General features: G+C 41.4%; 1 protein-coding gene across 2 annotated transcripts in view; it reads left to right on the top strand.

Annotated features, from left to right (window-relative positions):
- The first annotated feature begins 6,351 nt into the window (after positions 1–6,351).
- LOC143354759 (uncharacterized) overlaps positions 6,352–23,756 on the top strand; it is a 108,710-nt gene continuing 91,305 nt past the window's right edge. Inside the window, exons 1-3 of one of the 2 annotated variants that reach the window (XM_076789058.1) lie at positions 6,352–6,603; positions 8,421–8,981; positions 14,299–14,530. In XM_076789058.1, coding sequence (XP_076645173.1) covers positions 8,703–8,981; positions 14,299–14,530 — 511 coding nt within the window. In that variant the 5' untranslated portion in view covers positions 6,352–6,603; positions 8,421–8,702. The remainder of the gene's footprint in view (positions 6,604–8,420; positions 8,982–14,298; positions 14,531–23,756) is intronic. The other variant, XM_076789059.1, reaches the window with a different exon arrangement.

The following is a 23,756-nucleotide window of genomic DNA, read 5'->3' as shown; positions in this document are numbered from 1 at the left end:
GAAGTTTGCGGTGCATTTTTTTCACAGATCTCCACCGATCCGGAGGTGTAGAGTCACGCTATGATGGTCGTGACATATAATTTTTATACAGCCTGCACAATTTCCACCAGAAATTAGAACGAAAAAATATAATTGCGGCCAAAGTATCTGTATCTGACCAAGTATTTGTTAGACGTGCGCCACATATGTAAGAAAGAAAATGAAATAGAATAACAAAAAGGGAAAGGATGCGTCATTGGGACTCGAACCCGTAACGATCCGGTTGCTGCGCCTACCCTTCACGGGCACGGCTACTTCCTACAATATTTTAGCCGGTTTTAACGTTTCAGATCTCAGGTCACTAGTGTCATTTTTCCTAATATTTCGAAAACACTTGAGCGCTGGCGCCAACATTGGAACATGTGTTGTTGCACTACAATATCCTTGAGACAAATCAAAATTCGTGTTCCAGCCGTGCCGGCCTGCCCTTGTCGGTGAGTGACGGACCGCATACAAGCGCGCATACATTTCATCGTCTAGATTCTTCTACACACCTACGACCACTACGAGGCTACGCTAGCGTGGTGTTGTCCTCTGATCTAGTTGTCGAACGTTTTCCGAACTCGTTCTTCGCCCGACGAGGACGAGGTACATTGAGCGGACCACCGGGGCGAGTTTCCTCGCCGATTCGCGCGATCTATAGCGCGAACCGACGGTAGTCTTCGATGCAACAGTGGATTCAACGTGCGTTGACGTATTCCGATGGACCGGTGCAGCATCTCCGCGCGGTGTAAGAGGGGGGAATGGAAGACCAGGAGGGGATGCCACACGGAGAACAGTTGAGCAAGGGGAGAAGAGACAATTGAAGCGCGCCTGTGCGAAAACTGCGCGCCTCGCGGCCCAAGCCGTTCGGATCCACGTTTTAGTTGAACGCTTTTTCTGTTGAACTGCACGAGCGCGTTTCCCATACGACTCTCTTTCTATCGCCCGGACCACTTGGAAATATGACATTGTTACACCTGTTACTTCTGCTCGTGTTTGACGATGAACGCGATGAACTTACTGGACAGAGTAAACATTGGGCAATTAATGTCGAAGAAGAGATAGCTCTGGCGGAACGATGACCGTTACGTTTTCGAGTGTGTTAATCTCGATGCGTGCACGCGAGGGGATGCAAATCCGTTGAATTGTTTGCGCGCGCGCGATGGTGCTCTCGCGCGCAAATATGACACGAGGTTCGAGACCCGTCGCGTGGTATGAGGTAGTGTGCCTTAGCCGGGAATACGGCGCGCGCATAACGCGATAATTCGACGAGAGAACTGTGCACGTTCTTTCTGTTTAGGACATAGAAAACTTCGGTACAGTGAAACGGTGCAGTGGTTCGATCGTGAAAATTGTGACACGATACACACTGTGATTAACGGTTAGACTGTGGGTTCACTGTTCGCTGGAACGAACTCTCTGCTTTGCACAACGGCCCCGATAAGAACGAAGATCTTGCTCACCTAATCGCCAGGTAGAAACTGCACCTTTTCGCTCTCGGTTATCGCGGACTCGTTGTCGTCATCTCGTGACTCATTACCCGGTTGGCCTGCAACTAATCACCGTCTAATAACCAACCGTCGAATCGACCAACGTTGACGTCTCGAACGAATAACCGATTTTTATCGGTCGATCGATGGGAAATCGTACGGAAAGCGGACGCGATTTTCACACGACGAATCGATCGATTATTTCGCTCATTTGTAACGTTGGTTATTTTATTTCGTGACTGGTAGTGGAACATGGCTCGCACGTTATGATACGACGGTTTCTTATCTAACGATAGCGCGTTTACGCGAGTACCTTTTTTTTAACGATTGTACATGAATCCTGCAGTCCTGTCCGCGCAAGAAAATGATCGCGCAGTTTCACACACATCACGCACACGCGATTAGGTTTCGACATCTTTGTCTCCGCCCCGCCGTTCGAATGTTATACCGCGAAAACGATCCTGATCACAGTCACGCGTGGTATCACCTCTAGCGAACTATACGCGCCATGTTTTTTTTTATTGCTCCTTCCGCGGTCGTAGTATGCGGCAAGCGCTATGAAAATGAGTCCTGTTAACTTTGCAACGTCGTAACAAGTTTTTACATTGTAGCAATATCACGGGACCAATGAAGAAGCGGAGCTTATCGTGCTCCGTAATCGGTAACCGGTACGTCGATAAGTATAGTTATCCTCTAACGCGCAACTCCCTTTTGGCCTGCTTGCGATTAGAAGTGGGTATAATTTAGACCTGATATATTAAGAATTTCGCTGAAAATTTCGAAGGCCGGTTAGCTCGAGGAAAAATTTGGAATATAACGCGAAGTTTGTAGAATAGTCCAAGTTTAATTATTTGAATTTTTGGCAATTCGAATTTTGTGTTTTTCGAAGATATATTGGCAACGAATAAACACGACCCTATCTGCTCAGTACCGATAAATTAATCGCTGGATCTTTAACACTTTTTCTACCCGTGATCACTTGGTAATCTTTCAAAAATCAAAGATTAATAATAGAAGACTCGTAAATAAGTATATCGACAGCGATAGCAATTGCGCTCGTGAATTTTCTTTGTGGGTATCATTAAGTTTCTTATAGATACAGTAAAATGGTTTAGAAACCTTCTGGTAGGTTCAATATATTTCTACATAGTAAAATGGAGTAAAGCAGTGTTTTTGACAGGTGTAACTACAAATGTCTCGAGAAAATGGACCTTATCTACGCTTTTAGCAACTACAAGTACCTAATAAGTAGACTGCGGATCTTTATATGAAATAAAAGGTTTGTGCATCAATTGCAAGACTCATGTAACGTATTGAGGATGATATGTAAACGCTCTCAAAGCCTTTTAATTTTTCTGCAGCTCTAAATTGCACCCCATTTTTGTCGTAAATTCACAAAGATCCGCAGTGTGCTAATGAATCTATACAGCAGGAGATGTCTAGAAAATCGACAGTACCCTCGAGCACACCAAATTCGAGCTCATTCAAATAATCTTGGCAAAGTGCTGACAAGTAACTTCGACGAGATATATAGATTTCGGCCGTTACTCCGTGGAAAAAACATACCGGCGTAAAATCGCGCGGGTTCCCCAATAGAACCCGTCATGGCGTCCATCGGGCTCGATCGTGCCGGTTCCCGTCGCCTAAACCTCCGATTCAACGGCGATGAAAGCGTGCAACAAAAGGAAAACCGCGATTGACCACGGCCGTGTCGTCGAAACACGAGAACTCGCCGAACCGATCATCGACGATCGTGCAACGTTATTTCTTGTCGGCGAACACGATCTCCAATAAAGAGTTTGATCTTCACGGTGAAGACTCGCCGCCGAAAAAAAGATGAAACGCTGCCCGGGAAGGCCTTCGACTCACGTTTCGCTCGAAATTGCTCGATACGGTCTGATATTGCAGAAAGAAAGAACAAGAAAGGGAGGGGAATGGGGAAGAAGGGGGTGTCGGCGGTATGGAGTGGAAAGAGAAGGGGTGGGGAGGAGGCGGAGTCGATAAGAAGAGCGCGTCTCGCCGGTTTTGCGTGCAATTAGATGAGGTTGCTCTTCAGCGATCCTTGGTGCACCGTGACTGCTCCGAGTCGCACGATAACGATACGCGTGTATAGTCAATCTCTTTCTCTCCCTCTCTCCCTCTCTGTCTCTTTCCCTCTGACGTACTGCTCCCGAGGGAGATTTTTATTTCATGAATACATAATATCGCACAAGAGATACATTGTCGTCAGCGAGAATTCTCTTCGCGGAGGCTGGTCGACCGTGAGAAAGGTCGCTGTCCCTCCCGCGGGCTAAAATATCGCGCGGCGCCTTTGATGCCGGCGAACGCCATTACGCCTCATTTCTATCGAAATGAAAAGGCTGCAACCGTGAGGGACGACGGCGAAAACGCGAATCGGCCGATCGAGTGGCCGGTTTCGACGGATTCGCGCAGCCGAACTTGAATTAGAGCGTGCGGAGAACGTAAATCTGTAAGCACCTGTGTCAGTATATTATTGTGAACAGTCTAGTAAATTACGATATGAACTCTACCATTATATACAATCTCGAAATTCCGTAGAGAAGATTAGGTAGAGCTCCCTTGTCCCTCTGTACAATACTTTGCGCTTCGTTGCCAGGGAATTCTTCTTTAACCGCCCCATCCGCTATTTTTTTTTTTTCTCTATTTTGATCACTTCGAGCGACGTATCAACCAGAAATGGTGGACAGAATTATTTGTCCAGTAAATTAATTTTTGCACTGACACTTGAGTGCACGGATTGTTTTACCAGTGGCAGTTTTACGTAACTTAGCATAAATATTGCGCAAGACAAGTGTACTGGAGGGTAATGTATTGAGTGCAGCATATCTCCACTTCTATTCATGCAAATCTACATAGAATTAAAAAACTGAAACACGTGCACGAGTCTAAAAATAAACGAAATGGTAATACGAATAGAAATTTTACCGTGAAGTTGCAAATGGAATAAACGGTTTCAAGCGATGAAGATAACGCAATATTCGATTTCAACTAACTTACGTTCTCACAAGTCTTTCGAAGTATTCTGCTAGACAATGCGGAGTTTTTTTTTTTTTTAATGAAAATGCACTGGTTAATTATAATTTTTGAACGTTATAATACGCTCGTTGGCTTGGACTTTTACGTGCACGAGATACAAGTAGTTATCGATCCATACATCGTGCAACCCGTGACTAGCAAGCATGCGTTTTGTTACTTTGTTCAATGCGCGATAAGGTATCATGCACCAGCGTTCTCAAACGCGATTGCATCAGCGATAACAATTTTTACAATGAACATTATTCATACGCGAGGGGTCACAGTTGAATAAATTTCCATTTGCCAAGTACCAAATGAGGTGTATCGTGGGTCTAAAGTTGATTAGCAAAATTGCATACTAAAATCGTAAACAAATCTTGCTGTTAATCCTCGAAGTTTTTAAATAACGTGATCGTGGTTAGTGAATAATTTTGCAATTTATTAAAACGCGTTGCATGTGCGCTGATAAAATGTACACAGTTTTGGCATTGACTGTCTGTGGACGACCGAAGTGTTTAATAAGAAATTAAAATTTATTTCAATAAATCTTTGTTACAATTAAAGTGGGTTTTGTTGTAAATTGATGGCAGTGAACAGATGGTTGCAAGTAGATTTGTAAAAATTCTGTTTTAGTGTAGAAGTTAATTTCTTCCGATTAACTTTTCCTACTGCAGTTTCTCTGCAGTATTTAAGTTGTGTATGCATAATGCGCATATAATTCACAAATTTTAGTCAGACTATCGAGCATCATTGGAACCTTATAGTTACTCATTTTGTCATTAAAGATATATAAAGACTTGCTACTTACTTGGCTCAGAGTGTTCACGCAAGGCAGTAATTTCGCAAACCGTTTCGTAAAAGCTAAAATGAGACGAGGGTGTCTTTTATTTGTCGTGCCATTCGATTTTTCTGGCTCGCTATAACATCACGAATGCACGAAGTCCATAATCCGAGCAAGATAATGATCGTAATACCAGATAAATTTAGAAACGTACATGAAATTGAATATTAATGTGCCATTACAAAAAGGAAAACTGTTAAACGCGCACAATGGTTGTACATTATCCTATATCTAGAGAAAATCGGGAGTTTAGATGATGAGATACGGTTTTATCCATTTTCGCATCGAAGGGTTCTCTATGGTCGTATTTTCAATATCTAGGAGATCTGAGATTGCAGTCTCTGATTCTATTCGGCAAACTGCGGTCTATTCCATATTTAATAATACTTTGTCCAGTCGGACAACGTTACCACTAATTTAATTTCCTACCGAATTCACCTAAATTACTGTCTCCCGCTTCCATTAACCTGCCGTAAGGTCCGCTAACTGGTTTTCATTATGCAAGCTATGGGTCTGTTCCTCCCCGATTCTGCATCTTTTCTTTTCATCGCTTAATACCTGTGCCCTCCTGCATAAATTTCCTGACGATCTTCTTCCAAAAACACCGACCAGACACTCTTCGGATATTGTATTTTCGAAACGAACCGGCTAGACTTTTGGTTTGCAAGTATTTCAATATTGAAATACATTTAGTTGGAAGATAAGGTGTTGCTGAATCAGTTCTCGCTATGATAATAGCGCACGTAGCCTTTTGGAACCGGATTTGCACAGGAAAAATGGGGAACTAAATTAGCTAACACGGTTTGTTCAAAATATTATCCATATTGAATCGAAGAGAGCAGTGTGGATGTAGGCTACTTAATTTCCAGTTAACAGTGAATCGAAAATTAAAATTTATTTTTCTCTGAACCTAGAAAATGGAGAGCAGTAAATATTTTTACGCGGGGGCCAAAGTTTCGTTTTCGAACTGTGCCAGGACAACAATTTTGAAGGAATGCAACCTGAAAAATCACAGCGCATACCGGGGCACAGCGATATCCCGAAAGATTATCCTACAATATCGAGGTGTCGTTGATCATAAATGCAGGTTGGGTTCATAATTATTCACGGCTGAGTTGATCCCTCTGCCGAGTCGTTCGACAAGGCGGCTGAACGGAGAGAAAATGAGACGGAGCGAAAAGTAGTCTGCCGCTGCTGATACGTATATGCAACAATGTTAGTTGGTGTAACCGAGATTTCCATTATTTGCCAATTATAATATTCTTTCTAAATATTAAGTTCGAACATAAATAACTTCGGTCGAAAGCGTGAAAGCCAATTCCAATTCCAAGGATTCAGTTACGACTAGACGGATTTTATGCATTTATGACAAAAGTAGAATGCGAGGATTAAAATAGTTTAAGAATATTTAAGAACGCGATTTAACACCTTACATTTTAATGGTTTATCCGTAATCGTTTCAGACATACAGGTTTCTAGAAAGATCATTCTGGAATACCTGCTCGGAGTGTATTTGTTCGATTCTTCAAGTTTCTAACCTAACTGGATACTTCAAAGTAAATTACGTTATCGATAAAATCTGTTGAACAATCCCCCAAATGCATTTAATTAATCCACTTTATCAATCCACGAATATCTGTTGATGGTATTTATCGTCTGGTCTCACTATTCAGTCGATAAGATCATAACCGGATGTGGCCCCGCAGGTCACTAATTGAATGGCTCTGCTACAAGCGTAATGCAGTCCGGCGACGCTAGCAGTGTGATAAATGAATTTCACGCACAGATATCGTGGTGTGGATTGAACCTGATTGCACTGATTAAGCGATCGTGCCACCTTTTCAATATGAAAGCTCCGTTTGAACCCAGCCGCGTATTAGCCGATTTAATTTCACCAGTTACCATTCTCTTACAACATCAATTACCCATATTTCTGCACTGTATCGAGGACTAAGAAAATTCGCATTGGAACAACGTATTTATATTTATTTATATTTATTTCCCGAGTAACTAATTAAACGTGAAATATATAACCGATAGCATTTCGAATGTCTTGATCATAATTCAAGAGACTTGAGTATAAAATTTAGTGTATTTATTGTAAAAAACTGGTCACACTGAGGAATTTCTTTCTTACTTTCATCATTGCGGTATTGCAATATTTCTACCGTTTCAAATTGTAGCTACATACACATTTTTGTCATAAATGCATAAAATCCGCAGTATAGTCATCGGTGCTGACTGTCACTCTAAGGGGACCGGAGTTTTAAAGAACATTTTTATACTTTTATGCCATTGCGGTTCATCAAATATGCAAACGCTTATGAAATTATTATCCGGGAAGTATTCAAAATAGTATGTCATACCATGTGTCGTGTTGTTTTTTAAGGCTAACTTGTAAAATGTAAAATAATGACGCTTGTCGTCCTTTCATCTGTGTAAACATTTTGTTGGTTATCAGAAACATTTTGAGTTTTAATTTAAAAGACTTCTGCTTCAAGTACAGTTTTTATTCCTTTGTTATCAAACGTTGTTCGTTGACAGGATTTTGGTGTATTAGAAAAGTGAATAACACCACTTCAAAATTTGGGAAACCAGCTATCTTGCTTTCTTGTACTTAAAACATGTTCTCCATTTATCCTGTGAATATTTTGAACAGCTTCTTCAACTGTATTTCCCTTTTTCAATTCGTACAGAATGCTGTAACGAAAATGAAGTTGGTTAACACTCATTCTTCTATGTTTCTAAATAAAAAGTATCGTTCTAATTGTTTAGGCTGCACATTATTGTAGCTTGACGGGATTCTATGTACTTCTTAAAAGGCAAGAGATTTCTATGAAAGCATCACTAGACAAAGCACAGACGTTTATACACACGAACCGTGGTAAGAAGCGACACGGCATATAGGATGATCTAATATTTAAAGTGCGAGAAGCGATTTGTGCTTTCGCGTCGTATCACCTTGAAGAAAACATTTTAGCTAGCTCGAACGGATCGAACGTTATTCTAACAGAAACGTTACTGTGTTTCAGAATTAGAAATCTGACTTTAATGGACAAAGGATGCTGAAGACTTGGCCTATGTGTGGAAACAGGGCACGCGACATGCTACGCTTCCGCATGTAGACGTTGGAAGAATAAGAGACGATCTATGGACACTTTCGAAGTGCATCTTCCTGAAATTGTGCGCAGTGACGATGAAAGCACCCCAGACGGGGGTCGTACGCGATTTCTATAAGAGAAAGGAAGATAGATAAGAGGTGCGCTGAAACTGACTGATATTCGATCGGTTAGCGGAGCAAGCGGCAGTGCAGCATGGATAACAGTGACGAGGTCCTTTCTACGCGGACGGAAACGAACGCATCCTCGTCGTCGACGACAGCCTCGAGTCCACGGACACCGCCTAGTTGCGCGCGATGCCGCAATCACCGATTTCAAATCCTCCTTAAGGGCCACAAGAGGTACTGCAAGTACCGCAACTGCACGTGCCATAAGTGCAAGCTGACCGCGGAGAGACAACGGGTGATGGCGAAGCAGACCATGCTGAGAAGAAACCTGGCGCAGGACGAGAAAAAGATCAGGGCTGCCGATGAGGTCAGTCCTTCCTTGTTCCGTTGGGAAACTGATCGTAGTCCCAGTTAACGCGTCGTGGCTGCGAGATGGTGGCGCGCGCTGTACAAACATAATCTCTTTGCTTGCATTAATAGTCTGCGTGCCTCGCAAGGGTCTTTGTATCCTCGATCTTTATCTCTTTCTGTAATCGTATCGATTTTTAGTCGTTTCCGCGAGACAATACTAATCCAGATGGTGAAACGTTTTCGTTTCGAATGATTTTTGTATGAACATACAGTGGAACCTCGATAAATCGGGGTCTTGGTTATCCGGGTCTCGATTATACGGCGTAGAAATCATACGCCGTGTAATTAATTCGTCTGTTTCTGATGCCGTCAGAACAGCGTTATTTAAATATCCACGTTGTGGATAGGTCGTCCCTGCTATTTAGATTGTTTCCACGGCAAATACGAGGAAACCACAAATTTCAGTCGAACGTTAGTGTCGTGTAGTGTGACGTCACAGTGTGACGACTCGTCAAAAGAAACTGTATCGATAATGAATCGTTGCCGTGACAAAGTACTTACTAATGTTAAGTGAAGAAAATAAAAGGAAATGAAAGTATAAATGTATAAATTGTACAAAAAAGTTGCATTTGTTATCAAATAAAATGTCTATTGTAACTGTAAATTGCGTTTTCAATTTTTTCTCCCACAGGTTTCGATTTATCCGGGCTCTCTCGGTCCCGATGAAGCCGGTTAATCGAGGTTCTACTGTATATTTTATCTGCATATTCGTGACACTTTTCTGATTAATATGATACCGAGCACGACACAGTTTCGATTATATTTACTTGTTTAATACTCGATACGGGAAAACAACGATTATCCGAACTGAAGGTAGTGGAAAGTGGAATATGACTATTTGGATAATAGTTGAATAGATAGAAATGACCTAGCTACGATGTTGCATTATAGTTTTACCAATTCGTGCTATAAATCGTATTATACATGGATTGCTTCGAACACTTATTCAGATAATGAAGAATTCAGGTGTACCATAAGTTTGGATAATCGAGGTTCTACCATATCGTGAACTAACCAAGTAAACACGATCCAAATTGAATCGTGTTTGGTCTCATTTTGCTGAGAAAAATGTCACACATCCATTGGTAAAAATTTCACAAAAAAAAAAGAACAATTATAAACAAAAAAGTTTTGTCACCGGATTAGTATTGTCTCATCGATACATCTAATCCTGTGTCACGTTACACTTCTCTGTGACAAACATCGAGACATACGACGTTCTCACGTATTCGTTTCAATAACAAGTGGAACTAAGCAGTCTGAAACAGTTGGCAAACTATCGAGAATAGGTGCGAAAAAAACGAATAATACAGAAAGAAATAAGTAAGAAATATTATCCGTGTTAGGGATGTTCTATTCACCTCAAATTATCGATACTCGAATTGCGAACTGTTTTGATAGAGTCTATACAAAAATCGATTTTTCAAGGAACCAATTTGGGATATTATATTTAAAGGGCCATTATATTGATGAGGGGACATATCATTTCTTTCTATTCATACATATATCATGGCGGGCACCGTGTACAAATAGCAAGATTCACTTATATATATATATATATATATATATATATATATATATATATATATATATATATAATTTGATAATTGATATAATATGATAATTGTGATTCACATATACCTATTTCGCGGATATGCACCTCGGCACGGTACACCTCACCGATACACGTGTTTTATTTCAGGTGTATTTGATAAATTATGCATTGTATCTAGACCGCGGTTTTTTTAATTGTCCAGGCAGTTGGTATAACAACGAATTAAATCATTTTCCTTAATACAATTCATTAAATGGATTGTTCGTTTTGATGTGGACCAACATGTTCAGAGAGTAAAAATCGATTTCTTTTGGAGACAACTTTACTACATTTTTATTCCCAGAAGAAAATGAGAATCTAACGGAGCTGAGAAAACGCTGAGGGGTGACTCTTTCTTTAACTTTAACATACTAAACAATGTCCCGTGTGGACACAGTGAACGCTTAAATTATTCAGTGCGAACAAACTCGGTTGAACTGTACATAGAGCATGCAATTTTATCGTATATTGCAACAGCTGCGTGTATCTCACTGTTTCTCGAATCGATCAAGGTTCTATCATAATATGGTTAATAATCATCCGATTGCGAGACCCCGCACCAGTTTGTGTTCGCTTCAAGTAATGAAGTTTAACCGGAAACTCATTCTTTCTGTTTGCTTCGTTTAGTTCAACTCTCTTATTCTCAATTCTCTGATACATTTTTCTCTCGAAGTGGAATAACCTGACATAGTATTTTCGTTGCTTATTAGTATTTTTTAGTGAAACGATGTGCATTGATGCATTCATTTATCCGATAAAAATAGAGGCGAGCGTTTCGATAATCCGGATCGATGCGAAAGGGAAATTGAAGTGTTATTGGATTTTATGGTTTTATTGTTTCTGGGTTAATTTTTCATAACACAATAGTATAGTACTGTCAGTCACGTGTTAGGATTCTCATTTCCGCAATGTCTAAGTCCTTAATCAGCAGAAGTTACACTTCACGCTACATATTGCTTACTTCCTACAATGGATTTATGATTCTTTGATAAGATAAGTGGCTTGGAGCGCCGATGTTGTATTTGCCAGCTTAACGAATTTGTCAAACGTTAATATCCCTTGCATCAAGTTGCAAACAATATTACGCGTGGACGAACATAACAGGGACTAAATGAACTTAACGAATTTCATTTGATAGTATCATTTTCTGAACATACGCCAGACATTTGAAATGTAAATTGCACGATTGTATCTAGCGAAACGAGAAGAAAAGACTGAAAAATGTTTACAAACGGGTTAATTATACGGGATAATAAAAAGGCGAAACGATCTTACACGACGACGTCTTCTCAACATTCCGTTCCGTTGCTTTTTCATTTACAATAAACACGAGACGGTTTAGTGTGTTTTTATGTTCAGCTCGATTTATTAAAGTTCTCCGTTAAGTTCGCGGCGCAGTGGCATTAACTGTGATTGCATTTTATTAGTTTTCATTCTACGAGCCTTGCGGTATAAACGTCCGATAGAGTCGATACTCGTCAAACGCATACGTACAGCCGCGCTATTACTTTCACGCCAAGCACGTTAATTCTCGGACGATCGATGTCAAATTCTTGTTGATCCGATCTATAGCTATCTTTCGTTCCAATCAAGTTGTAAAATGGAGCCGCGATCCTCTTTGACTTCCGTTCGTCTCGAAACGAAATGTTTTCTAGGAATTGTTAAAGTCTTGTCATCAGTTGATCACGGATCTTTGTGCCAAATAAAAATTGCCTGCGTTCATTTCTGAAACCAGAAACCATATAAAATAATTCTTTCTCTAGTTTTCTTTCTTTATTAGTCTGAACAGATTCAGAATAATTTGTTAATTTTTTTAATATTTCTACTGCCTTAAATTTTAGCTACTCAATATTTTCATAAATTTAAAAGTTGTTTGATTACAATCATAAGTGTTTCCGTATGTTAATCATAATGTGCTTCTGTGATATCGGTGAAGATATTTGTTACTTGATATAGAGAAAAGTAGAAGACTCGGCGCAATAAAAAGTGTTATTTAGATTGATATTTTCGAGTAATAATTCAAAATAATAACTTTCATTCTGTTGACCAGTTTTTTGCGAGCACAGTAGTTTCGTACCTAGATGCACACACAGACGGGAAACACGAAGGTGCATTGGACATAATGGTTCAAGGTATCGCGAATCTAAATACTTGCGTCATTCTTCACAAACAATGACCAAGCCGTTAGGATTTACATATTCCACCAGCGAACTACATCCTATAAATTGAATCGTGCGAATCGGCCACGGACATTGCAACCAACATGTGCTCGCTAAAAGTGAGCCATCGCATTTTTACCTTCTGCAATCTTATTCGCAATACTCACGAACTATTTCAAAATTAACAATTGAATTAAATTAGCAAACCTTTATAGTGTAACCTCGTTACTCTCGATCAATCTGGTCCAATTTTTAACAAGTCATTCTCTTTTAACGCTAGAATTACTTGACAAAATCACTTGCTTCTCACTTGTTCATCTGCCATTATTATAATTATAAAAATGTTTTTAATGGGGGTCACTGTACGCAGAAGAAACATTAGATTTCGTCTATTTCGTGTGCATTTATTTACACATACTTACAATTAGAATTGGTCAGAAAAGTAATCAACACTGGTTCAGTTTTAATTCCTACGTCCTACATTTTTAATAAATGTATTAAGAGTAATCAAACTGTAATGTACCATATTACATTGACGTGAACTCTGGCAGTACTTGTTAGGCAGTACTTATTAGGTTATTAGAGAATTATGTCATCTAAGAAATATCTGTAATAAATATTTTTAATACGTTGAAAATAGTATATCTTCTTTCTTGAATTATCTGAATTTTTCTCCCGTTTTAAATTACACCAACTCATTTTGAGAATGAGTAGAAAAATATGCAGTTGAATCTTGAATATATGACAAATGTAGGATCTTATAATATGTGTTCGAGTCTTAATATCTCTAAATTGTCAATAACTTTCTTGTATTTTTGTAAATTCCGGGAAACTGTTACAGCTAGAGGAATAGTTCAAAGGGCAAAGTTCTGTAATTTTTTACAAGGAATAGATCCGCGAAAACAGATTTCAAATATTATTATTTGTTATTAAAATTTTCCAAGAGACTATAAACTGTAATAGAAAGCTGACTTGTGAACAATCAAAACCGTGAGAAAATAATTGTCTCCAGCTAACGCCCAAGAGTAATCGAAACTGGCGTGCAGTGTCGGGAAGATTTTGCGGCCGACTGTACATTTTATAATTCTCGAAGCGCATCTGCACCCCGGGTGCGAAGGGTTAATACCCGATAGCTCGGGAATATTGTAATTACGCGACCGGCTACCGGAGTAAATGACCATAACGGATGTGCTAATGAAAACGACGTTTTTCGAGCGGCGTCGGCGCGGTGTCGCGCGCGATACAGAAGGGTGCGAAACGCATGAACGATCGTCGCCCGGTGAATCGTTGATTCGAAATCGACGATACCGTAATCACCTGGAAGGAACCCCGAGTGAGCTATGATTATTTTCTACCCTGGCGCTTTTAACGCCGGGTTAACGGGTTTGTAATACGGGGGCAAATTGCCATGCCGCGCCGCGTCGCGCCGTTTCGTTCTGACGTGCCTCGCAGCCGCGATAATTTCAAATAAGCCGCTTATCTCGCCTGGGCTGCGATCGTAATTGATCTTTTCCTATCAGGTGGATCCGCCGCCGTTCGAGATAGAGGCTGATCGACTTTCCGTTCTTCAGCCGGCCAGGAGCTTGGAAGGCAGCTACGACAATAGCAGCGGCGATTCCCCGATCAGCAATCATGGCGGAAACGGTCTGCACACTGGCCTAGGCGGTGCCATCACGATCCCAACCTCGAGGAAAGTGACATCGTCGCATCCGCACACTGGAGCACCCAGCCATTTACAGCAGTGCCAGTTCGGTAAGCGACAATTGCATTTTTCCCCTTTGTTCTTCCTTCGACATTCGCGCTACGACTAATTTCGCAAACCTACACTGCACGGCGACGGCATACGGTAGACATTAATGCTATCCATTTCACGTGTATCTAGAATACACTTCATAAAATTCGCGGAAAGTAGATTTGAACATGTTTTTACGCTAGTTTGAGAGAGGGATTTTTTATGGTTGTGAAACGTAGACCAGAACCGTCCATTATCTCTAAGAACTGTTACGCTAGTGTCCCATCTCGTTATCTATTTAATCATCTTCGAGATTTGATCGGTGTCCATCGATAAATATTGGGTTCTCTCGGATCTTAACGTATAACTTGCCAATAAAAATTAAAGACCCCAATTAGCGTGATACGAGCGGCATTGAATCGTGGCTGTTTAATATGCATAATACCCGTCGCCCGTTTACCGGGCTGCACCTGCTTGTTGATGAATATACATGTAATGTGGCTGTATGTGCACGTTGAAAACCAGGATTGCCTACCTGTTGCTTGCTCCGATTTCTAGTCTTCTCCCTCCTTGAACGAAACCCACCCCGTCTGCGAGAAGCATCATCATTCTCTGTCAACGTGGGGGTAGGAAACATCTGATCCAAACAATGCGAATACAACGGATATCCAGTGTATCAAAAGTTCAGCTTTATTCGCGCATTTTACATGCTAAACATGCCAAACATTTACTTACACAGAGACAACCCACTAGAAATGTACCTTTAACTTTTTCAAAAAAAAGTATGGACCGTAAATTTAACAATGCGTACATTCCTAGTTTTCTTAACAATTCTTACTAAGAAATTGATGCTTGGGATAATCGAATTTGACACCTATGTCCAATAATGGAAAGGTGCCATCCAGAATTATAGAAAAATTTGTTTTTATGTACAAAATCATCCCCCACTGTGAGAATTCTGCGAGTATTTACATTTATAAAATGATGCATTGGATAATTGAATTATAGACAAATGTACGTATTTTTGTGAAATCGTTCTCCATTCGAGGGTTTGGCAGTCGATTTCGCCACAGTTAAACGAGAAAGCTTAGTGTTTTATTCGACTTTTACCATGATTTTGGTTCGACATTGATCACGCGACTTGGCCGCGTCTCTCGAAATGCACCGGACGAATTCATTAAGTTTCTGCTAATTATTTCTTTGCGCTCGTTAGTTCTTTCGCAGTAGTTCAGCATGCTTTAATTGTGCAGAATCTGGGAATCACCATTCAAATATACCGAGCTATTCTCATTCGTGTTTGTCTACCAGTCTTTGTTCTCTACGCTTATTTATCTCCTGTCACAACTGGTTAGCTGTTTATTTAGGACGATATTTACGATTTTGCTCATTAACACTGTCTTTCGACTGGAACGTACCGGAGTAAAGCTATTGTTAATATAACTATTTTTAAAATTTATCAGATCGTCCGTTTTTCTCTTCATTTATCAAAACCGTTAACGCAGGTAGCAAGCTTTTAGTTTCTTAATTGAGTCATTTGCATTTTGTTTCGTGTGCATCATTCTCGAAGCTCTTGATGTTTGAATAGTTTTAGCTGTACGGTTTTAAAGTTTCAGTTCTAAGCGACATCATTATAAATGAAATTATAATTGCCAGATAACTGGACCTCCCCTGTTGTGGAAACTGTGACAAAGGCCAGCATTCACTCGTTTTAATCAGAAGATTATCATTTATGCATGCATGCTTCTGCAAGACGTCGTATCGTTTGCAGTTACCATACAAAATGTGATTTGACGAAGCCCGGTTAATGAAAGATCACCATTCTCTCAAGGAGACAATCGAACCACTGTCCGAGAGCTTCTTGAATTCCACGTTTGCCATTCGTTGCATATAATACTCGAGATTTATGATTACGAATTAAGCGGGCTTATCTTATCGGTAATTTCAATGCTGTCGCCAATGAAGATCATTCGCGAATCCTTCGTTTTTCACAAGTTTTTCATTCACGTGTCGGTAAAAAATCGAAGGATCTTTATTTAATGTCGCTTAAACGATGTTTGTGATACTTGAAATGCCTTAACAATACTCAAACGAATGTTGCAATCATCTTTATGTACGAAATAATAATTTGGGATGGAATAAAGTAATTACAAAAATTGACTGACCAGTCATTCGAACACAACATAACAAACCAGTCAGATTTTTCTGAAAATATTTCAGCAGACTAGTGTTAAAAAGTAATAATTAATTGAATACGGTTATGCAAGATATCTCGTGTTAATTCCTGCCGTCTCTTCAAAAATACAAACAAAAGTCATCAGAGTTGTGTATCTTGAACATTGTTGAGCATTGCTCGAGCATAAATCTCATCGGCAGGTCCTTGTGCGGTTCATAAAAATAATTAATACGCAATTAATCTCCGGTTAACCTGCGAAAACTGGTTACGGCACGTCTCAAAGATCGCTGCGCATAAAAACCAAGCGAAATCGAGGGAATTTATTTTTTCTTTTTTCTTTTTTGGTAATCAAGCCAGAAAAAAAACCCGGTTAATAGTCTCCGGGACGGGTCCCATGAGAAGGTAAACACGATACCGTGATAAGTTTCGAAAGTTTCGGACTACTCCGGGGGCGGGAGGGTGGATTGGGGACATTCGCAGATTCGGTTTAGTTCGGTGGCTCTAATTTGAGCGAAAGCCTCGGAACGCCCGGTATAACCGAGCGAATGTACTTATAACGTCGTTCACAGTGATCCTAACGAAATTCAAGCCACTCTTTCACTTGACAACCCGACCGAATGTTAACCCTGGTTTTACGAGCGTCCCCATTGGCCGGCGCGTCATTCGAACCCGGCTAATATAATACGAACTTATAACCAAAGCCGAAACCTAGGAGCTCGGTCTCTTGCTTTTACGACCTGGCTCGTTTTTAAAAGTTATCGTTATTTTGCTCGCTTTCGGATGAAATAGTTTGTTCACGGACGTAAACTGTTCGAAGGCAGCTAAAGTCCTGCGCTCACGTTCACGCTGACGCGGGTGCGCGCGCGCGCGCGCGCGCTCGCGCGCTCACGGGCTAACCACTAAAAGTTGAATTGACGCTCACCGGCCTCTGTCCCCCCGGTTCATTTGGCCGAGTTCCCAGAGGATTTCTCACCGGGATGTCGCACGAACGATGCTAAAATTTTTACGGCCGCCGGACTGAATTGTCTCCTTTCATTGTTGTGTTTCCAGTGTTACCCGTTCATCCGTAAATTCGAAAGGGACCGGCGACAGATTTCTCTCTTTTGATCGTAAGCCCGTGCATTTCCCTGCTGACAACAAAGTATATATATAATTTAATTATTTAATGTTGCTTCAACATCAAAGGTCATTAGCAACACGGTACATTTTCTTACAATATATTATACATATTTGTATCCTTGATATACTTGGCAAGACCGGCGATATGCTCCTTAGAACTTAACAGAATGGGTAAGGATCTAGGCAACTTAGCATTTTTCCTTTCATTCTCATATTTTTTTGCATTCTATTATTCGGTGGTTTATGTTAATTGGTACTTTACATATATCTTAGATTGTATTTTCTTTCTTATTTAACAAAAATGAATGGGTTATTTTCGATAAAACTCGGTACAGTAGAACCTCGATAGTTGCAAACCCCATTCATCGCAGAGTCGCCGCACGAGGGCTCCAGCGAAAATTTCGATGCTTTACGACAAAGACGAGATCGATAAATCGGTCCGCGATCGATCCAGTCCGCGTTCTAAGCGGGATGAAACGAAATGTAAATCGGCGATTCGCTCGACGCCGGGGCTGGTACATTGTCGACAATTAGCGGCGAACACGATCGGGTTCGTAAATGGAAAAGAATACCGTTTCATCGGTTGTTAACTTGCTAATTGCGACGAACGTACAGCGGCATGTTCACGGTAGGCGGGCGGCGCGGCGGCACGTTCAAGCCTATGGGAATCACGCTAATAAAATATTCAACGACGATTCCGACTCCTCTAATAATTGGTAATAACATAATTCCTCGAGGCTTCTGTCGTTTCTTCCGTGGTCCTTTGATGGGGGACACACCACACAGCTGATCCGAGGTTTACGATAGCCTTTCGCGCAAAGAGCCATAAACTCTTTAATTGATTTACAGCCGTCGCATTTCCACGGATCCGCGACGATGAACTTAACACGGCGGAGAGAGAAAGAGAGAGAGAGCGAGAGAGGGATGAGGGCATCTCCGTATCATCGTTGGTAATGGAAAAGTGGCGTGGCCGGCGATACCGCGGAGAATCTCTGACGGAAGTACGCGGAGCATAGGGAATCGCTCGGTGAACGCAGGGGTGATTATAGCGGGTATATGGGGTTGTAAAGTTCGACTTTACGAGCTTACATTTCGAGGCATTGAGCGGGGGCTTTTAATAACGCGTCGCTCGTTGTTGGAACCGACGAGGAACACGGACAAACGAAAAACGTAACACCGGTCGGTTCCGCTTTCAAAAACTTGAGCGCCTCACCGCGCCAGCTAACAGAATTTTAAAAGCCCGACGCGTGCCACCCGCGCACACTCTTTTCTTGCATTCCGTTCACCCCTTGTCTACAACTTCATTCTGAAACTAAAAGGGGAATAGTTAACCCTTAGCACTCGAGTGGTGGACTCTGAAGCACCACTAGAAATTGTTGTGGCAATATTTCAAGGAAACTACAAAAAATATTACAAAATATTTGTTACATTACAAAATTTGTAACACATTTGTAAAAATTTGAACATTTAAATATTATATGTGGAAATCGAATCAGTTTCGTACGAATAAAATGAAAATATTCTAAGACAGAAGAAAAATTTAGTTTTAGAATGAAAATAGCGCCGAGTTGCAAAGGGTTAATCCCTTGCAGTGTAACAGACTCGCGATGAATCTACTAAACCTGCGTCTTATTAATTTTCTTCAAATTGAAATAAAATTCTGTTTTGCTGTTGTCGATACACGCGTAGCCATCGGAGACTACGTACCCGTACAATAAACATGAACTTCCTTTTTTTCTCTGAGAAAACTGTGAAAATTATGAATTAGCACAATTACGGTGTTATGTATTTGAGTTTTCTTAATTAACTGTCTCTGTTCTCTATCTCGGCGCAAAATTTGAACACAGCTACAATTTCTATTCGGCCACGCTCGGCTTTGAATAATCGCCGGCTTATTTGCACACGAAATAACGTTCCGACGTAAACCCGAACGGACATTACTTGAAGTGACCGGAAGAAGCCGCGTCGCTGAACCGACCGGTTTTCACGATGGATCTTTTCCTTTGAATTGACTCGTCTTGGGCTGTCGAACTTCCTTCTTGTTGTTTCGCATTTTACATTGTGCAATGCATGAAACTGCTTTTGTATGTTCCTTAAAACGTGCTCCGACGTTCTGTGTACATATATTGAGGCGCTTCAGTGCTTTTCAGCATATTGTGAACATTTTTCCTGTGGTCGAATCGACAGACGTACAATCGTTCCGTCGTTAGCTTTCTGTAATCAGTTCAGATTTAAAAATTTTTGTATCAGATCAACTAAGGAGATCAAGGCTGATCTCAAAAATGTCAGTTCAAGCATGTGTCAAAAAAGAGTAACGGGTAAAGCCACGAATGTATCTCGCCGTGGTGGTTAATAAATCATCGAAAGCTTGCGTTTCGATCATTGATAATTGCAGCAGTATCTTTAAATTCCCCAAACACATTTTATACCGCCTTCGTCTATTTCGTCCGAATCTTAAACTATTAGATGAAACACACGTCTCCAGCCGATACCCTGCAACCGCTCCCAAGGTCGTCTCCCGCGCGACGTTACGGAGGGAAAACTAAAGTTTGCGAGATGTTTCAGTTTCACCGATGCTGCGTATTTGCTACTTCGATGAATATTCTGTTTACAAACGTCCGAGTACGAAGTTTTGAGAAAACGTATTTTCCGATTGCGACGGCCGAACCGGGATAAATATTTAGTATTGATCTTGAGGAATCGAGTGTCGCGATGTTGTAAGGGGAAAAAAGCCTGTTTGGTTTCTCCTCGCGTGTGATTCCGTGTTTCTTCGGGCAGTTGAAACAACTGCATCCAGGCGGTCGCACCACACGTGAACCGTAAACATTTCCAGGGGAGTCGTGAAGGCTCAATTTACGTTTGTTCTAAGTAGTGTTTTATGACGCAGATAATTTTTTTCGGCAGGCAATTAGCGTTGCGCATGCATGCGAAGACATTCGGTGTGAACTTTGCAGGACGAGAGGGAGAGAGAGAGAGAGAGAGAAGAAGAAAAAGAAGAGGGTGGGGGGGGGTTGCAAGGGGATGAAAAGGGAGAGGATCGCGGCCGGCTTGATGGGTAGTTCAAGCCGATTTAAATCTTATAATAAAGCCGGAGCATGCGTTTTAGCGAGCGGCAGGCGTTTGATTGGTTGTAAAGATTAATTTAGATCGCGCGCGATCTCCCCGGTAGCCTGCCAAGAAATATTAATTCCCCAAATAACATGCACGACTTGCCGCAGATAACAGCGCGCGATAACCGCGATGGATTTTTAGCGCTGCTTCTTTTTCCCTCTGGTGCTCCGCTTCGGCATTTTTCCCTTTTCATTTTAATGCTTCCTCCTCCGGGGCCGAGCTCGAGTTTTCTTCGTTGCACACAACTGCGGGTTACGCAATTCTGTCGATCGTGCACGGGGTTGGGTGGCACAATTAGGTGGAATTTATACGTGCACTCGTTAATCCCGAAGGAAGTTACGGTGCCTGACTTCGGTCGGTGCGCGTCAAGAAACGAAATATACTTTTAACTGCACCGCGCCGCCACGCCGTGCCAGGGGAAACGCATAATCGATCCTTTACATCCACGCTACCGACCGATCGTAAATTCGCGGAAGCCCGAGATATGAATTGCAAATCGACAACGGCCTGTAATTAAACGAAAAACTGTAGATTTTCGGAACGAGGGTGGGGGGGGGGGGGAGACGCGTCGCCTATCCCGCGACACAGACTAATCTTTTTAATACGTATAGCTGCATGCAAGTGCCTGCTGCGGCGAAGAAATAACTTTCGAATTAACGTCGCGTTATCTGAAATTACATCTGACTTTTTTTTTTATTTCTAATGGTTTGGCACGGGGTGAATTAATAGCATCGTTCAGTAATTGCGAAACCATCGCGCATCTAGGCTTCAATTCAAACGTAACGTCTTACTGGAAAAATTGTATAATTGACTGGAATGCAGATGGTTGCACATCTTCTAATTGTTTTTCGCCGTAGAAGCTGACCTCTGCGGAACGATACAAATTCCTTCGGCAAACATGCAAATCGCGACTTGTGCTGCAGATTGTTATGCTGTCGCGGCAAATACTGTCTCGTAAAGTTCTGTAAAGTAAACAGTTTAATAACGGTTCGACACAGGAGTCGTATCTTTTTCTCGTTCATAAATCATGAATTTTTTCAAACTGGACAACACAGAATAAATTCCTACCGAAACAATACATTCGGCCGAATGTCGTGTAGCGTTTAACAATAACAATATGTACGACGACTAGAGTTCGAATCTTTCTGGAAAACGAGAACGTCGAGAATCAACTGCTGAGCACTGGAACGAAAATCAAATTTGTTTGTTAACACTTTGAACGCCAAAGTAGAAACCCCAAAAATTCCATAAAATCAAAGTAAGTTATTTAATGAAATAAAAATTGCAAAAAATTAAGTGTACGATACTGAGTAATCCTCGAACTTTCTCGCATGTAACGGATCCTAATTAAGTTTAGTACAATGAATATATCAACGTAATAATTCATTTTAAAACCTGCACAAATAATTCCGTCAGCCACGTATGGCTGACGTGGCGTTCAACGTGTTAATTACTCTTCACTTTTTAAAATTCTTTCTTCTTGCTAATTTTTGCCATAAATGCGTAAAATCCGCCGTCTAATGATTGACGGTGTACAGCTGTTCTATCAAAAGATTGAAAAAAGAATTTTAGGAAGTTTCGAAAAGAGGAATAGACGAGTGGTGGGGATAGATGCGCACAATGGGACCGGTAGCGGCTGGTTACAAGTGTTTAACACCAAGGTGATGATCGTTCCGGGAACGATAATCGAGGGAGGGATCGTTGTTGCGGTTTAGGCCGAAAGAGATTGTGTCCTTTTGCCACGGGACACTCGAAAATTTTTACGAGCCCGGACGACTTCTCTAGCACCGACCTTCCTAAAATCCCGACTCGTAAATCTTCCTCCGGGACCTAGTCGGCTTTTCTTTCTTCTCCGACTACCGCAATGGACGGGACGCCTGTTCACGCTTATAGGTTTTCCACTTACAAAATCTCATCAGTTGCCCTTTTATGGACCCTTCGCGCCCCGGACTAAACGGCCTGCACTACCTTCCCCGGTCGAATGACAGAGGGCCTGAAGGCCCGGCCGGTGCGCTACGTTTTCAGGGATCGCGTGGCCTTGTTCGGTGGCGTTTACGACCCTCTTGAGTTACCGTTCCAGAATTTTAAATATTAAAACGTGAGTTTCAGTCCTTCTTCCCTCCCCCTAAAAATCGATCTGCAGAACTTTGTTTCCTCGCGTTACTTGTCGGACAAATTAATCTATATGCTTCGGGGCCGAGCGTCCCCTTTCGAAATGAACTTTCCCCGAAACTCTTTGCTCCGCACTTTTATGCCACGCGAGAACGTATTTCGTTCGTTTCCCCGAAAGATTCCGATCGCTCGTTTCGCGTTTCGATGCACCGCGTACGAATAACGAAGATCTCAACTTCGATCGTTAACCGTGCTCAATTCTTCTCTCGTACATATTTTACAACCGCACTAACTAGAAGATATCAAACTGATTAACTTTTCTTCATTTCTTCTTGGTTTTAATGCCGTTTCGATTTCGCTGTTTAACCATCTAACAATCCAGCCACTCGTCGCAGAATTAGCACGTCGAACATATGTCGTTCTTGAAAACCGCGAAACGTTCGGTGCAATTGCTTCAAATGTTCGGTTATCCTTATTAAGAGTCCTATAATGGTGCAACACGGGCGTGAAATTAGGTTAATTGATCCGCCGGAAGGTGGTCCGAACCGTGGAAAATGACGCGGCGATTCCAGTTCCCGTGAATGAGCCTAGACGATTAAGTATCACGAACGCTGTTTACTGACGGATACGTTCGAAAGATTTTTTCGTAATCGTCCGAGCTCTCTGGGCGAGTTTACTGCTACGACTTCGTTTCAGTGCCGCCTCTTTTCTACCATCTAGACGAATTTCAG

Source organism: Halictus rubicundus, chromosome 6, assembly GCF_050948215.1.
Source record: "Halictus rubicundus isolate RS-2024b chromosome 6, iyHalRubi1_principal, whole genome shotgun sequence".
Classification (NCBI taxonomy): Eukaryota; Metazoa; Arthropoda; class Insecta; order Hymenoptera; family Halictidae; genus Halictus; species Halictus rubicundus.
Note: the sequence above shows the minus strand (reverse complement) of the source record. Positions and strands in the feature narration are given on the sequence as shown.